Consider the following 17,340-nt stretch of genomic DNA (forward strand, 5'->3'; position numbering starts at 1 on the left):
GTTGATGCCTGCTTAAGTGCATCAATAATGCTCGGCACTCTTGCTGAGCGCGAGGTCGGTTAGTAACCCGAGCACCGGGTTAGTAAACCTATTTTGTCAAAAGTTATTCGGAGTGCTCCGCTGCAGCGTCTGTCAAGCCCCTGTGTTGCCTTGGAGGCATTTCACCCCTTTGGTCAATGAGTCTGTAGCGGCGGTATAGTAGCCATGGAGTGCACTTGCAGGTTGCGACGGGGATGTACTGAATTTGCTTATCGCAGAGTGCTGCTATTTTAGGCATAAAGCGCTCACGGTACCCAGCATCTCCGGCTTTTTCGCATCTTCGCCCGCGACAAAGTGCGAGATAATGACCTCCCATGCTCGCGCGATGCCGCTCTGCGTTGCCTATGCATTGGCTTCGTCGCCATATTTGAAGCCCTGTCCCAGAATAGTGCGATAAATCAAACTTAGAAGCAAGCGTACTGCACTATGTCAGAGTAACGCGAGTGATACTTGCCTGCAGTATACTTAAAACAGCCTTGCGTACAGTATACTTGATACAACCTTGTATACAGCATACTTTAGACAAGCTTGTGACAGTTTAAATAAGCTTGTGTGCAGTGTATTTGAGGCAACCTTGCGCGCAGTATAGTTGAGACAATTTTGCTTATTCTATACTTGATACAGCCTTGCATACAATATAGTAGAGACTACCTTGCGCACAGTATACTAAAGACAACATTGTGTACAGTATACTTGAGACAGTCTTACAGTATAGTTTAGACAAGCTTGTGTACAGTTTTGTCGAGGCAACCTTTCGTACAGTGTACTCTAGACTAACTAGATTACAGTGCACTAGAGACCGCCTTGCGTACAGTATACTTCAGACAAGATTGTGTAGCGTGCATTTGAGTCAATCTTTCGTACAGTATACTGGAGACAGCCTTTTGTACAGTATACTTTAGACAACCTTCCGTACAGCACTTAAGAGCTGCTTCTATAGTAACTGCAACTGCGAAGAAATGTGAAATTGCGCAGAAAACTGTGGATAGGAAGCGTACAAAGTGCGCATGGAGCATTCGTGCACATTGTTGCGTTCTCCAGGGTAGCGTACCCCACCGCTGCCGACCAGTTGTTGCGACGCCTGTTTCTCGACGCCCGACCGGCGTTACTATTGGGTAGCGTGGCATCGTCAGCAGACTGCAGGCGTCCATGGTGGACGCCTGCAGTCTGCAGGTGGACCATGGCGACCAGACAAGGACGAGACGATGGCTAGTGCTAAACTTGCGCGGTTTATTCAATGGTTGGTGAAAGATGAGAAGAGAACGAAGTGTAAAGGTACATTGCGGAGCCCCTTTAAATAGGCTCCGTAAAATCGTAGGCGGGATCTTGTTTACGTCAACGTCACGTGACAGGCGCTGAGTCTGGTTGTGGATGGGCGGCTCCCACTTTCGGTGAGCCTGTAGGTCCGAGGATGGGCGGCTTGATCCTTTCTTCTAGGCGACGTTGGTTCGTGGAAAGTTCTTCTGTAGAGCTTGACAGTTCGTGGAAAGGGTCCATCTTTTAGTCGCACAGTTTGTGAAAAGGGTTCTCACGCACACACACAAAGGTGCCTGTGAACACTGCGGGGCGCCACTGAGAACGGCAAACCCTCGATCCAACCACGGCAAATTAGGCATCTATCCTTCGTTCCGCTTAGGCATGCACACACACGAAGGGGCCTGGAAGCACTGCGGGGCATCTGCCAGACCGGGCATCCACTCGAGACAACCTTGGCAAATTAGGAATCCATCCTTCGTTCCGGTTGAGCAGGGTCATTCGGGCGTCCTTTCTTCCCGGGGTGTTATATGACAACTGTAACAACATGTACGCTCGCGAGCAAGTTTTGCGCCCACGGCATCAGCAATATTTTAGTTTTCTCTAGCACAGCCGTGCAACCTCAAGTTGTTTCGATCCTTGCTTTGGTAGAACACGCCTAAGCTTGTTCATTTTTCTTCAGCCCGCATGCATGATCAGTCTGCAAAGAGACATTTTAGCGCGATAGCGTTAAGGAGCCCGTGTCGCAAAAAATCCGGCGATGGCGTCCGGCGTCAGTTAGGCAGAAAGACTTTCGAGCCACCCTCCTTTCGAGCCCTGGCCCTCCATGTGGCGCAAGGAATTTACTGAATTGAATTTCTCAATCTGAAATATGTGGAAAAATCATAAACGATGTCTTACACACAACCTGCAAACATGATAGCTCTCAGATTGTGTTTAATGCTGTTGCGCGAAAACTCAAAGAAACCCCTTTTCCAGCGTTTCCGCCATTCACCGACCCTCCGCGGCGTCCGCCATTTGCGGGTGTCTTGGAGGCCACGGAGCGGTGCTCCCGATTCCTTTGCAATACCTCCAGCTGGCGCTCGCCTCCGTCGCATCGCGGCACACGCAAGAGGCCACGTTTCTACCACAAAGCCCGCCGTCGTGCATAGCGTTCGCGACAAGCGTTTCCCGGTAAACATTAGGGTTACATACGCTCCAGTAGCTGGGAAGGGTGAGAAGCAGTCAGGGGTGTTTGAGTGCTATCGCGTTTTACTCTTAAAGGCGAAGCTTAAGCATCTTCCAAATTTTTTCACGGCATCATTGAACTCCAAATTCTCAAGTGTGCAGGGACATGCCTCTGGAGAAGCTGATGAGAACTTCGGATAAGTTCATCTTTACACCTAAGCTGTCGTGCATGAAGTCGAGATTGGACACCTGAACGTTGTTCCAGCAAACAAGGACTATTTACAACGAATACTGAAACCAAGATTCACTTTCTCAGTCATCTTTCCTCGCAACGCTAAATTTCTTTCAACTTAAGAAAGAGATAACGACATTTAATGGATGCTGGAGACGTTTTCCTGGCCGTACGTATTGAGTATAGTACTACACCAGATGTTAGATGTAATACTTGAAATTACCAAGTCTTACTTATTTTACGCTACGCAAGCACACACAACCGCAAGCAACTAGAATGATCGATGTCAGTGTACTTGATGAAGACAAAGAGATCCTCTGTTTTTCACTGCCAGCACTGCTGTGATGTCCAGTACACGATACAGCTCAACTTGCAACTTTTTATACATTTAACAATTTTGGTTGGCGCGTGGATTCGCTGTACAATATAAATAGCACCACGAAAAAATACTATGTTATTGCCATGGTGCTTATCCGGAACCAACTTGTGGCGTTTTAGTTAGGTTAGTTTATGTTAGGTTTACTCTTTTTAGAGCCGAGTATACGACCCGGCTCCTGTCTGTCGCTTCGCTTGCAGACATAATCGGCGTGAACGCCTTAGTCGTTGCGTAAGGATTTCGCAACTTTTAGGCAGCAGCGTATTGCTCGTTTTCTTGCACCCGTACTACTCTGTGACGGGACCGCATTTCTGTCGCGCACTAGCTATTCTTGAGCTTTGTTTCTTCATCTCGTCCGAATGCGTAGCCCGCACGTTTCCGGAAATTCGCTTTTCGAGCGACGCCTTTTCTGAAGCCAGAAAGACGGAAGACATGGCAGCGCTTGTTATTTGGAAACTCGAAGCAACCGTGTCTCCGTTCAAGTATCAACTAGATAAGGGACATGCGACAAGCACCCTAGAAACGTTTATACACGTTGTTTCACTTTGTAAAGGGATTCACGCGTATAAAGGAACGCGAATTCCTGCGAAGATTTGGTGTCAGGCGCTTCTCCAGCTGCCGCCCGGCTTACTACGTAACAACTAAAAACAAGGGCCAACAGTTGAGAGCACCAGAGACGATAACAGTCACAGTCAAGCCGCGCGCAAACTTTGGGTTACTGAACTCTCTCGAGTTCCTGCACTGTGACGGGGTTCGTGAAGGCCCGGGCGCGGGCCTTTCGGCTGCACTATCGCGTCGTCTTGAGGAAGCGGCAAGAAGAGGGCACGGTTCCGTTGACGCCACTGACCAACGAGGAGGGGACGTCCCGTGGCCACGTGATCGGCCCAACTGGCCAATGGCGGCCTTCGCGCGCACCTAGACCGTCTCCCTCGGCGCGTTTTAAAAGCCGCCGGCTCGACGACAGCGGCGGCCGTGATTGAATCGAGAGCATCCTTGTTTGGACATGCCCGAGTAAGCCGCGTTGCGCAAGCCAGCAGCAGCTCCGTCGACGACGCCGACTGCACGGGAGCCGACCCGAGCGCCGTCTTCGCGCCTAGCGGCCGCCACAAGTCGACACCGCACCCCCACCTCCTCTCGGAGAGGGCCCTGCGGAGTGCGATAGCGGCAAGGGATAAGTGGCTGCGGGTCGGGTGCTTGGGGCTCAGTGGACCTTTGAAGCACCATGCTGATCAGGCTCCTCGCACTGTCCTGCTGGGCAGTGGCTACCTGCAACGCAGGTGAGTACCCAGGCGGCGACAGTTCTTGTTCTCGAAGCTGGACGGATATCGCGAGGCCTGGACGACCGGGAAAGCGGTCATTAAGCAATTAAGAGGTATCGTTAGGGAAGATTTGCGGCCCTCCTTGTGGTCAAGATTACAGGCAGGTTCTTGATCAGTTTCCGTGGCTCAGATGACTAGCGACATGGCTAATTAGTTCTGTAGAATGTCAAAGCGCCGCCTCGGAAAGGCGTTGGTCGGTCCTGGATCCGATTCCCGCGCCAAGATGAATTACTTTTGTTTTTTTCAATTGCGAAACCTTCTTTTTGAGAAACTCTCTTTATAGCATCGTGCCGCTCTCGAGTAGATGACTTTTTTTTCCCCACGAAGGCACTTGGCAGTGCTGTCTCAATTGCAGCAGAATTGACGTGAAGCCTTGGTGTACGAAAATTTCCGGCTCGCGTCATGGACAACAACGAGATCAACGTAGAATTTCGTTAATTTCTGTGATTCATGTTCGGAGGGTGTTTTTACTCTGGAAGCGAAGCTGACGTCGCCAGGGTGTGGTCGAGCATTTGCTCCGATGTCACAAAACGGTTCAAAGCGATGCACTCTTCCCATAGTTTCTTTTTTGATTTCTGAGTCAGTCCGATTTGTGAAATCAGTGGGCACTCAGTCACACTTCTCAGTAGGGTTGGAGAGGGAAGAGAAACCATAGACTAACAAAAGATTACCGACCTGTGTCTACATGACGCAAATTTCGATGGCAGTACCTCTGCTACTATTTTCTCCAAGCACCTTCTTTGCTTTCTGGGAAATAGCAGAAAGTGATTTCGGAGTCACGATGAAAGTGTCAAAAAAAAAAAGAAATGGCGCTGTTAAATTCAGGGCATTTTTTCAATTGAACGCGTTCATCCTCTCTTTTGCAAGAAATTTAGCATGAACCGAAGGCGCAGGTGGTGGCTTGACATTCACAGTTCTTTGAGTCGTATCTAGCAATCAGAGAAGACTTCAGCCAACTGTCTGGCGTGCAGCTATATGAATGTGGCAAGCGCTGTCGCATTTCTTATGCAGAAAACGCCAAAATGCAAATGAGATAACTGATTTTCTGTGACGGGAAGCTGTACCATCCCACTAGAAAGAAAACATGTGATAACGTGTCGTTGCTTCAAGCTGCCTGCTAACTGTCAGTGTATTTGGGAAAAACCATTGAAACGTTATCCCTCTTAATTTTAATATTTGGGGTTTTACGTGCCAAAACCACTTTCTGATTATGAGGCACGCCGTAGTGGAGGACTCCGGAAATTTTGACCACCTGGGGTTCTTTAACGTGCACCTAAATCTAAGCACACGGGTGTTTTCGCATTTCGCCCCCATCGAAATGCGGCCGCCGTGGCCGGGATTCGATCCCGCGACCTCGTGCTCAGCAGCCCAACACCATAGCCACTGAGGTTATCCCTCTTGCTCACGGTCTTCTGGTTAACAGGTTACTGTGGCACCATGGAATAGAGTAAGCGGTCGAGAAGAGTTGCCTGCAATTTCGTACAGAATAAAAAAAAAAATTTGAATTACAAGGGCAACAACATTGCTTAGAACACCGAAGAGAGGTCGCGAAGACTGCACCAAGTCTGCTGTTTCGAGTTTCAACTACTTATTTCATCAATATTTGTGATAGCATGTCCGAGCGTTCCTGTGGATAAAACGCCCTTCTTAAAGCTCCGCGCTCGTTTGGTTCCTTTGATTCACCATTTTAGGTTGAATAATTCTGAAGCACGTCTGCATGTTTGTGATGGGCAATGTCAAGGATTAACGAAAAACTCAGTTATTTTACCGTGTTATCTTCGTGTTCGCACTTCGCAATAAGTTATCTATTTGCTCAATTTAATAATAATAATAATAATATTTGGGGTTTTACGTGCCAAAACCACTTTCTGATTATGAGGCACGCCGTAGTGGAGGGCTCCGGAAATTTTGACCAGCTGGGGTTCTTTAACGTGCACCTAAATCAAAGCACACGGGTGTTTTCGCATTTCGCCCCCATCGAAATGCGGCCGCCGTGACCGGGATTCGATCCCGCGATTGCTCAATTTAGTATCGATCATCTTAGCGCACGAAATACGTTGTCAACGGCTTTGTGCCTGATATATTGGTCGAAAAAAAGGAAGGAATCATTCCTCATCTTCAAGACGAACTTCGATCCGCTCGTTCACTAGCAGGCTAGCTGGTACGCGTAACGAATAAAATTAGGTAAGCTGAAACGCAATTCAATTTTATATGTGCGTCAGAGCTCACACGCTTCGCAAGCAAGTGCATAATGTAGAACAGGTGTCAAGCGGTGAGCAGCTATTCGTAACACCATTTCCCAAATAAGCCCACTTCACACTTGAGGCTGTGCTGCTTAGAAGCATGCTTTTAGATGCCGCTAAGCGAGAGCACAGTTCTGACTTAACTGAGGTGTTGTCTTCGGAAGAGAAAAGCGCCTTTGGGTTTTCTTATCTTCATACTTCACTTCACATTTTCTATTTTCGATGTTGGGTTTAGAAGATGTTAGTACACCAGAAAGCAACGTCAACTTCTTGTGTCGGCAAGAACATAGACATAAATAAAAAAAACAATATTCAAAAGTCCGCCACAAATAACACGGTGCACGCTTGCCTGCAAAGCGTGCCTGTTATGACGTCTAAAAACAGTGCCGTCGCGCTACTAGACCATTTCATCTAAGCAACAGCTCTCAAGCTGCAGAACAAACACAGCATAAAGAAGAAGAAAAAGAAGCCTTCGCAGATCTGTACAAATCCGAGCAGATTATGCATTGAAAACATCGGAGTTGTGTATGAGAGTTCTCACATGTTTGGGAAGTCATAGGTGTCTGTTTTGCCACTGCCCGAAATCTACCTAAGGATCTGCAAACGCTTCACTTTATGCGGTGCGATTCATCCGCCATATCCCAGCTTTGTACTTTTATACCCTCTGCTATACGCGATGCATATTCCTGTACGTTGCACCGGCTCTGCTGAGCTGGCTTCACCCTGCACAACGGGCATGTACAGTCAACCTAAAAGTTTTACGGAACACGAGATATGAGAAAAAGCTGAATATCTGCGCAGCCTCACAGCGTAGCCTAGTATTCGCATTAGCAGCCTCTGCTAATATGTGTGAACAACATTGTGATGTTCGCTTTTACTGACTACTGTTAAGGCTGCTCGGAAATTGAACGTTTTCTGAGACCCCATGGTCCGTAAACCTTTTGTGGTTGACTGTACCGCCTCTGTATACCGACCACGTCGCCACACGATGCTGCCGCGTGCAAACCATTGTGTAGCTCCCCTATACAGCTCCCTTACAACATGAGGAGTCAAAGTGACGGCAGACTCCGTTCGGAAGAGGAAAGAGTGAAACAGTCGGTAGACTCCTTTGTACAGTAATATGGTCCTGCAGTGGAATCTGCAGCTAGCGTCAGCCAATCAGGAACGTGATCGTTCAGTGAACATGAACCAATACGCCGCGCGTTCCTCTACGTCGTGGAACATCTTGTGCTTAGTATTAAGCACAGTATCGAGCGTAGCCCAGTGTTTCCACAGCTACTGAGTTTTTCAAATTCTGAGTGATTCAGGGATAAATCTTCAGAATTTACAGATATTTGGCGTGTTCTAGAAAACCAATAGCGATGCAACTTTCTTCTGTAGATAACTACTGAAACGTGATCGACTTTTGCTGCGTACGAACAACGAACGATTTGTGCTTTTTTTTAGGGGGGGGGGAGACTTGAGCATAGCTTAAGGCACACTTTACGCTTCAAGGTTCAGGTACGAGCTTCTACTGACAACCTGCCAAAGCTGGTTTGAAGGTTCGAACAAGGCGTCTTTTTTAAAAGTAGTGCTGTTCCAGATTCCCTGTGTTCCATGTGGTTTTTCAAAGCACGCAGGTCATTGTATCGTGTTACTGCTTCACAGACGACACATTGTGGAACTGACAATAAGGACTGCTTCGGCGAGAGCAAAAACGTCTTTCTCCAGCCAAGTGTCCTTATTTCTACAGAATGTTCAAGCGACAATCTACTGCTATTTTTTATGACCCGTAGCAACACTAGCGTAGCCTCAAAGCCTGGATCACCCGTCTTATTATTTCTGCACTGTAACAAAGGGACTCGCTGCAACACCTTTCGAGGGAGTAACACCACGTTCAACTCCATATTCGAAAGTTACTCTTAAAGGAAGTTTACACCCTTTGGGTCGTATCTTGTCCCTCAACATAATTGTCATCTTTCCCACATTTCCTTCCTTTAACGCTGCGAGCCCGGTACTTCCAAGTCACGAACGGCTTGGGCGTTATCAGCGTGACATATCATTCTCGACAGGAAAGTAGCCAGCGCTGAGTTTTCAAATAAAGAAATGCAAGCAATGCATATGACGATTATTGTTGTGGGACAAGATAAGCTCCAAAGCGTGTAAGCCTTTTTAAGAGTGTATAGCACTCCCCATTGGAGAACGTTCAATCCGATTGGGCACAACGGGAGTGAACTAGCCCCGATGAGGAGCACGGGTACTCCCCAACTTTCCTACGGGTTTTCTCGTGGGATGAATGCTTACTCCCGGGGATAGTTCTAAAGATAGCACTCCCTTCGTTCACAAAGCGTGGTATTTCTGCCCCAGATCGCAGCTTTGAATGATTTGATTGATTGACTGATGAAATAGAACAGGTTTATCTTCATCGCAAGGATAAAAATGTAACATTCCAAAAAACGGTGTTATAACGTCCCAAAGCAACCCAGAAGTTGTGAGGGACGCCGTGATGGGGCTCCGGACGTATTTCTTGTTTTTCCTTTATTTATTTTGCAGAAAGGGGGAGGGGGCGGTTAATGGGCACAGAAAGATGGGCGCAAGAACATTCCGGTATTGTGCCCCCATCGGGATGCAGCCAGAGCGGCGGAGAATCGAACCCGAGACCTAGTGCACAGCACCATATAGGACTCCGCCCTTACTGAGAACGCCGTGCACTGTAGCGAGCTCATACTATAGTGAAATGGGGGGGGGGGGGCGTTAAGATACGGTATTCGTGACCTCATTTCCGAGTCGAGCACACACAGCATGCAAGTTCGGCCACTTTCCGGCGCTTTCCCTCTCCCAACTTGCACGCGTATACGATTCACGCGCACGCGGCGTCTTCGTCCTGCCACTTGACTGTGAACTGTTGTCGTCTGTCGAGACGCGACGATTTGGCAACCGCTGCCAGCGAACGTCGCTGCATAGCGATGCCGCTCCTTTCGGGAGCGTGGTTCGGCCGGTGACCGTTTGATGGAGATAAGGGGTCTCGACGATTGTCGGGGGCGCGCGCGCCGCGTCCACTTGTCGTTTGCCGACGTTAGCGTCGCGCAGGGCGGCCTGTGTGAAGGGATCGGCACTTCGTTGACGGCGGTGGACAATGACGACAAGAGAGAAAAAAAAGGGGGGAGGGGGGGGAACGAGAACCTCTTCGATTGGATTTGTCGCGTGCCCTTATCAGCGGCGGCTCTCTTCTCGGCGGTGCGCCCGCGTTCGGAGACAGTGTTTGCGTCCTACCGCCGGCCTTCGTGCCTACTCGAGCAGATCGTCGTATGCAAATGATGGCGCTTCGTGTAGATATCTACGTCTGCGCGGGCAAGCTTGCGGCCCGTTAGGCGTCTGTTGCGAGCATCTCCGCACATTTCCACTCGTCAGCTAACGGGGATGTGTGTGTGTGTGTGGGGGGGGGGGGGGGGGGTTAATGCGCGTAGGGTGTCGATGCGAAATAAGGTACCCGCAGCAAAAGACGTGCAAGAGAAACTTCAGCGCAAATGACACTTTGATGCAAAGAACGTGTATGAAGCTGATGCAGAGAAATGTACGCGCTGCGCTCTGAACGCAGCTATAGCTTTTGTAAAGACGTACTTTCACGTCTAAATGCGACCACCTCCCTTTACATTAACCCTACGAAACCCATGCACCATTTCACGTGCTCTCCTGGAGAATCTGCAAAAAAAAATTAATAAAATAAATTAAAAAAGACCTTCCGCATGCGTGCCTACGACACCTTGTGATACCCGAAGGATCAGCTATAGCCCGCAAAGAAACTTCGGGTCTCCTTATCGCATTCTTAAGACAGACTGGTTTGATGGACACGTGGTGGAACGCCGCAGTGATATTGTAAGAGATGCTCGGGCGCAGCAATTGCCGGCCTCGATCGCCAATCTAAACCCGCCTGTTGCTACAACCCACCACCACCACCATCCACATGAAGGAAAACTGGAGCTTGTTCACCTTTATTTCTGGTCATAGAACGCACATTCGTATATGCATAAAGAAAAACATCAGAAACAAATCTTTCCTTTAATTTTGGTGAACGTTGAAGAACCGCACTGGCAAAACTAATCCGCAGATATCCACTAAAGGGCATCAATTACAGCATATGTATTGATTCGGCATATAAGAAAACTTAAATCAGTAAAGCAGCGTTTAATGTACGAAGGTTCCTGCGCAGTATATGGCGCGATGAATAACGGTGTATTAATCAGTATATGTGAGAGAGAACGGTACGGAGTGAGGGAAGGAAGGGGGAAAGCTAAGCCAGGAACTCCAGTGAGAACACACAGCAAGAAAAACTATTTTAAAAATGTGCGTTCCGATCATTGACAGTGAAGAAATGTGCACTGTTGCTCCGAACTCCAGGAGCATAAGAGACGAAAGAAAGGCGCAGACTCACCAGTCCCGAGTCAGTGAGTGCGCTAAGAAGTTCCATTGCGATGTACCTGGCCCGTTCATTCAGCTAAATGAGTGTTTGTAGCAATGCTCAAGTTTCGTCTTCACTTGAACTCTACTGTGCACCCTTCTCACTCTGTACCCTGCATGCAGACGGGCAAATTCGTCCTATATAAGCGTTATTTTCGTTTCCTAGGCTAGGAGCGTGACTTTACGCGGAATCGTCATGTTATAAGCAGCCTTGATGTTACACATAACCCTGATATTACAAACGGGCCGTGATGCCACAAGGAACTGTGATGTTACGTGGATGTCGCGATTACCGCGCTCGATCACCACTACTTAGCGCAGTCAAATGTCAGAGAGAGAAGCGCGGTTTTGGCGATTTCAACGCGTATGCGTTACACAGTTCAGCCTCCTGCCGTAAAAAAAAAAACGCCTAGAATCACAGCGATCTGTTCAGAGCTCGTGCGATTGCTTCGGCACGGAAAAACCCGCATCTGCATTCGGTGCAGAATGTAGATGCGGTGCAGCGCTGGCGCGTAACGCGAACCGATTGTTACGAGCACGCAGTCTTGCAAGTCATTCTCCTGCGTCGTCGCAGCTTGTTAAAAGAGAACAGCCGCGCAACCGAGTTTGGAGCAACAGGCGAGCTCTGCAGGGCCAGCGACTGGCGTGCGATGTTAAGTTATGCCACGTGCTACGTGTTAAGCCTCCGCGCTGTTATACAAACAGAGATGCTGCGGTGGGACTCCTTTCTAATCCGAACTTCCTGTATTTCCCCGACCCCTGACTTTGAGAGCACGTTTGACAAGTCATGTTTATTATTCTTTAAAAAAAAAGATACTCTAAAGCGAAAAATCAGATTTAGCTGCATTAGGAATGTAATCTTCTTTAACAATGGCAATAAAGAGCCGTTTATACCGTGACAGGAGGCTTCATAAGCCAAAAAACACGCAAGGAAAAAAGAAAAAAAAAAGAAAGGAAGGAAGGAAGGAAGGAAGGAAGGGTGGTGACGCCACCTTGAAGTTGGCGCACCAGAACGCCGTGACGTTATGAATTTTTAAGGGGTTTGCTCGGGACTAGATAACTGTTTTTTTTAATGAAAAAAAAAAAAAAGAATGAACCACGGATTGCATTCTAAAGGTGCCTAAGACTAAACTTGACAAATTTCCGGAACGTTGACCGGCGCCACAACATCTCGAATAAGCGGGAATCCTTCGAAATCACCGACGTCACACTGACGTGACGGCGCAGTGGTTTTGGCGCGAAATTCAGGAAATGAAATTGTGCGACTTCATTTTGCTCTTCTAGTAATCAACATGTTACGGTTAAGTAGAGTTTTGGAATAATACTTTTTTTTATGAGAATGCACTCAATTAGTGCCTGCTTTTAATGTCTCTTTTCAAGCAGGGTTCGATACATCTCCCGACACAAACTGTCAGGAAATGAAGCGCCTGACATATAAAACGAACGTCTCGTTTAGGCTTTGTCGACGAACGAAGAGTTGCGAGAGGAATTGGGATGATGTGGTCCTTCTGTAAATGACGCGACGACGGTGGTTGATTATCGCCCGGCGATGGGTAATAGGGTGATGATAGCATTGAACTTCGGCAACGTTCGTCGTATCGACGTTCTATGAATCATTTGCTGTTACGGCTTCCGCATTCGGGAGAGGAGGTAATTTTCTCTCGCATATGGAACAGACGTGGAGAATAACAGACTACTTGTACCGTTAGTGTCTCAGGAAAAAAGAAAGAAAGAAGAAAAGAGGAACTGTTTAATAGTGCATTTAGCGAAATGCCCCGTGGTCTTCGTGTCTGGAAGATTGCACTTCACTTTGTCTCAAACGAAGAACAAAAGAATGACGGTGTATACTCGCTCGGTGAACGGACACCTTAACAATAAGTGCCATCGTAGTTGCAGTGGTAATGAAATTTCGCGCTACGAATTTCAATGTAATGTAATTAAAAAAGAAAAAGGAATACGCGCACATACACCAGAATTACCGCATTTGCGATACTTGAAAGCCTTCCGGGTAACTTTATGCGCATTGTATGACAGACTAGCTTATGTTTCCATGAAAGTCTATTAGGACGGCGGTAAATGAAGAAAAAAACAAAAGAAGTCAGAAAGAAAGCAAACCGGTCACCATGAGTTAAGAAAAAGCTACTTTCCTTGCCGCTTGTGAGAGCTGATAGCCCTATATATATATATATATATATATATATATATATAAACATGCTCATAACCCCTGAATACAATAATCCCATATGAGACATACTGGATCCCATTTAAAAACTTGTTTCTTTCCATATGCCGTATGGGAACATCGCATATGGGAGTTGTGACGAATACGTAATTTTTCGACATGGACGTTTACGTCATAGGAATGTAGGCGGTACCTGCGATCGCTGACCCCCGCCAAAAAATATGTCAGGGTCTCCGCGGCCGGATGTTATTGCCGGATTTCGCGACTCTCAGGACTGAAACGCACTCGTCTTACTGAGCGCTTTTTCGTCATTCTGTCTCGACGCGCTGTCGTCATCACGCTGAGCTTTTACGTCATCACGCCTTCCCGCCCACCACCCTCACTCTTCGCTAGGAAGGTTATTTTATCATCATTATGTTTTTTATGTTTTTCATTTCGGAGAGTTGGTATGTAGGTGGGTGACGGCGAGAGACGCACGCGAAACATGCCAGTCGATCGGAGTCTCTCAAATCGCAGCTCGCCTGCAGCGCCGACTGACGCTCGTCGCGCAGAGAGGGCATTTGACTTTGAGATTGGCTCGCATCGTCGACGAAGACGACCTTGTCAGCGGGAGCGGCGCGAACGAGATATTGATACGCCGATCGCCGCCCTTGCCGGGCGTTAATAGACGTTCCCGCGCGCTTCAAGGCTGTGTGTGCACCCCCCCCCCCTACCTTCCCGCTCACTTCTCGCGGGGCCTTCTGGGAAAAACCGAAACCGCCTCAATGGGCGCACTCGGGTTGAACGGTCCCTCCCCATTGGTTCGACGGGATGGCGGACGTGGGCTCGCTGGACGCCGCGGTAAACACGGGACGAACGGGCGGATATATGTGACGGCGATGTACGCAGAGATGGGACGTTAGAGAAGAGAGAGTAACGGGAAGCGATATTTTTGTCAATTGCGGTCAGACAAGCCGCGTCGCGCCGTAAAGTGACCGCGGCCTGTCACCTCAATGAACGGTAACGGGTTGCCGCGGGAAAATCCACGAATGGAACGACAGGCCCGTTCTGCGCGTACAGGAAAATAGAACTGCGCCGTTTCCTTTGAACTGCCCATTTTTGTTTTTTTCGGAAAGAGCTTGGTCCGTAAAGACCTGCAAAACTACGCAATAACGGTAAGAGAGAGAGAGTGGAAAATAAAGTTTATTGATAGGATAGGTGACGAGGTCGGCCTGAGAAGCTTGTCTCTGGCCTGCTACTCTCCATATGGATAAAGGGTTAGGGAGATACAAGGATAGGAAGTGCGGAAAGGGAGGCGATGATGCAATAATATATATTCATCATCATCATCAGCCTGGTTACGCCCACTGCAGGGCAAAGGCCTCTCCCATATTTCTCCAACAGCCCCGGTCATGTACTAATTGTGGCCATGCCGTCCCTGCAAACTTCTTAATCTCATCCGCCCACGTAACTTTCTGCCGCCCCCTGCTACGCTTCCCTTCCCTTGGAATTCAGTCCGTAACCCTTAATGACCTTCGGTTATCTTCCCTCCTCATTACATGTCCTGCCCATGCCCATTTCTTTTTCTTGATTTCAACTAAGATGTCATTAACTCGCGTTTGTTCCCTCACCCAATCTGCTCTTTTCTTATCCCTTAACGTTACACCTATCATTCTTCTTTCCATAGCTCGTTGCGTCGTCCTCAATTTGAGTAGAACCCTTTTCGTAAGCCTCCATGTTTCTGCCCCGTAGGTGAGTACTGGTAAGACACAGCTATTATACACTTTTCTCTTGAGGGATAATGGCAACCTGCTGTTCATGATCTGAGAATGCCTGCCAAACGCAGCCCAGCCCATTCTTATTCTTCTGATTATTTCCGTCTCATGATCCGGATCCGCAGTCACTACCTGCCCTAAGTAGATGTATTCCCTTACGACTTCCAGTGCCTCGCTGCCTATTGTAAATTGCTGTTCTCTCCCGAGACTGTTAAGCATTACTTTAGTTTTCTGCATATTAATTTTTAGACCCACTCTTCTGCTTTGCCTCTCCAGGTCAGTGAGCATGCATTGCAATTGGTCCCCTGAGTTACTAAGCAAGGCAATATCATCAGCGAATCGCAAGTTACTAAGGTATTCTCCATTAACTTTTATCCCCATTTCTTCCCAATCCAGGTCTCTGAATACCTCCTGTAAACATGCTGTGAATAGCATTGGAGAGATCGTATCTCCCTGCCTGACGCCTTTCTTTATTGGGATTTTGTTGCTTTCTTTATGGAGGACTATGGTGGCTGTGGAGCCGCTATAGATATCTTTCAGTATTTTTACATACGGCTCGTCTACACCCTGATTCCGTAATGCCTCCATGACTGCTGAGGTTTCGACAGAATCAAATGCTTTCTCGTAATCAATGAAAGCTATGTATAAGGGTTGGTTATATTCCGCACATTTCTATATCACCTGATTGATAGTGTGAATATGATCTATTGTTGAGTAGCCTTTACGGAATCCTGCCTGGTCCTTTGCTTGGCAGAAGTCTAAGGTGTTCCTGATTCTATTTGCGATTACCTTAGTAAATAGTTTGTAGGCAACGGACAGAATATATATTCGGTGGATGCTAGTGGTGAGAACAGTGTACGGTGTACGCACCGTGTACAGTCCTAAGAGATGAATGAGCAGGAAGTGAATGCGTTGCGCAATAGCCTGCAATCGTATTGCGCAATCAGTATTGTGCTACTTGCTTGCACAATGCCGAGAGGTGACGAATCTGATAAGGGAATGCGCGCACCTCCTGCGGAAGTGCAGGTTATCCAGGGGCTTGATTGTACCACATTTCTTGCTCCACAAAGGAATCTGTCGTAATATGTTTCTTAGAATGCTGTTTAGGTAAACGTTTGTAACACAGTACTTGGAATACTGCCTACGTAAAATATTAAGCTAGAGAATGTGCTGCGCGATGTCCTTACAACACAGCTCAACAACACGCCTTCGTTGCGTTTATCCCTGTAATGTGTCAATTATGCCACGCGGAGTTTGATGCCTCAAAGCGCGAACCTTAGCGCAAAAACTTGACGCATAACGCGTAGTACCGCTTTTAGTGCCGCTCCTTTCAGTTGTGCACAGTTCAGCGAGCCACTTACTAATTAATTATAATAATAATTGATCTCCTACTAAGACAACATTCGACGGAACGCAGCCGCCAAGTATTTTTGTGCAAATGTACTCTGCATGTCAAAAACTAACCGTGTACAACTTTTTTTTCAAATTTTGCTTGATCTGGGACTCTGTTTCACCGACCAGTGTAGGGTTACGTGGCAACGCGCACTATCAGTGCCGCGCAAGTGCTTTGACTTGCTTCCGCAATACTGGCTTGGACAGAGCCGCCTGATGACCGACGTGTTCCGTTCTCCGACGCCCCATGACACTAACCGCGCAGTGTTGTTGATTTGATTTTAAAGCGTGACTTATACCCACGAGTTTGATTGACCATGAAGGAGGTAAAAAACAGCCCACAACAGGAAAAGAATACGAAAGAAAACAACAATCGGAGACAAAACATGGGGTGACAGAATGAGAGTGGTATTCCACCATGGGTTACTATAGTCAAAGAAAAAAAGTACACCACGATCGATGCTCTTAGCAGCGCGACCTTTCGGACGCGATGATGAATTTATGGAGAGCTGCTATAACGGACCCTTGGCTGACGTCCAAGTGACATGCACCGGACGACAACGGATTAGAGATGTTGATAATATAAAACCAAGATGACTCGTCGGAAATTCGAGGAACATTCGAAAACAATCTAAGCGAGGTGTTACTGCTGATGTCCAGAGGTGATACTCATCACGGTGTACAGGGCCAACAGAAAGAAAAATGCCGCAAGCGTTAACAAGCTGTGTGTTTTAAAGACACGAGGAATGAGTAACCGGCGGTTCAGTCTTGGAAAAGCAGGTTTACCTTGTGACAAAATATCGAAAACGAGAAACGGAAAGTGGGATTATCATTCTCAACTACGGTGCGTACCGACTGTTGGGCATATGTCATAATTCGTTCTGTAGGAGAAAACAAAACCAATAGGTTTTAACTAAGTACTTAAAAATGCAGAATTAATGGACC

At 47.6% G+C, this 17,340-nt stretch overlaps 1 protein-coding gene across 1 annotated transcript in view; it reads left to right on the forward strand.

Moving 5' to 3' along the window:
- Positions 1 to 4,087: 4,087 nt before the first annotated feature.
- The window catches only part of LOC142560437 (apolipophorins-like), a 75,655-nt gene continuing 62,402 nt past the window's right edge, over positions 4,088 to 17,340 (forward strand). The window contains exon 1 of the mRNA XM_075672554.1: positions 4,088 to 4,345. Coding sequence (XP_075528669.1) covers positions 4,291 to 4,345 — 55 coding nt within the window. The 5' untranslated portion in view covers positions 4,088 to 4,290. The remainder of the gene's footprint in view (positions 4,346 to 17,340) is intronic.

The sequence above is a fragment of the Dermacentor variabilis genome, chromosome 10, assembly GCF_050947875.1.
Source record: "Dermacentor variabilis isolate Ectoservices chromosome 10, ASM5094787v1, whole genome shotgun sequence".
Taxonomy (NCBI): Eukaryota; Metazoa; Arthropoda; class Arachnida; order Ixodida; family Ixodidae; genus Dermacentor; species Dermacentor variabilis.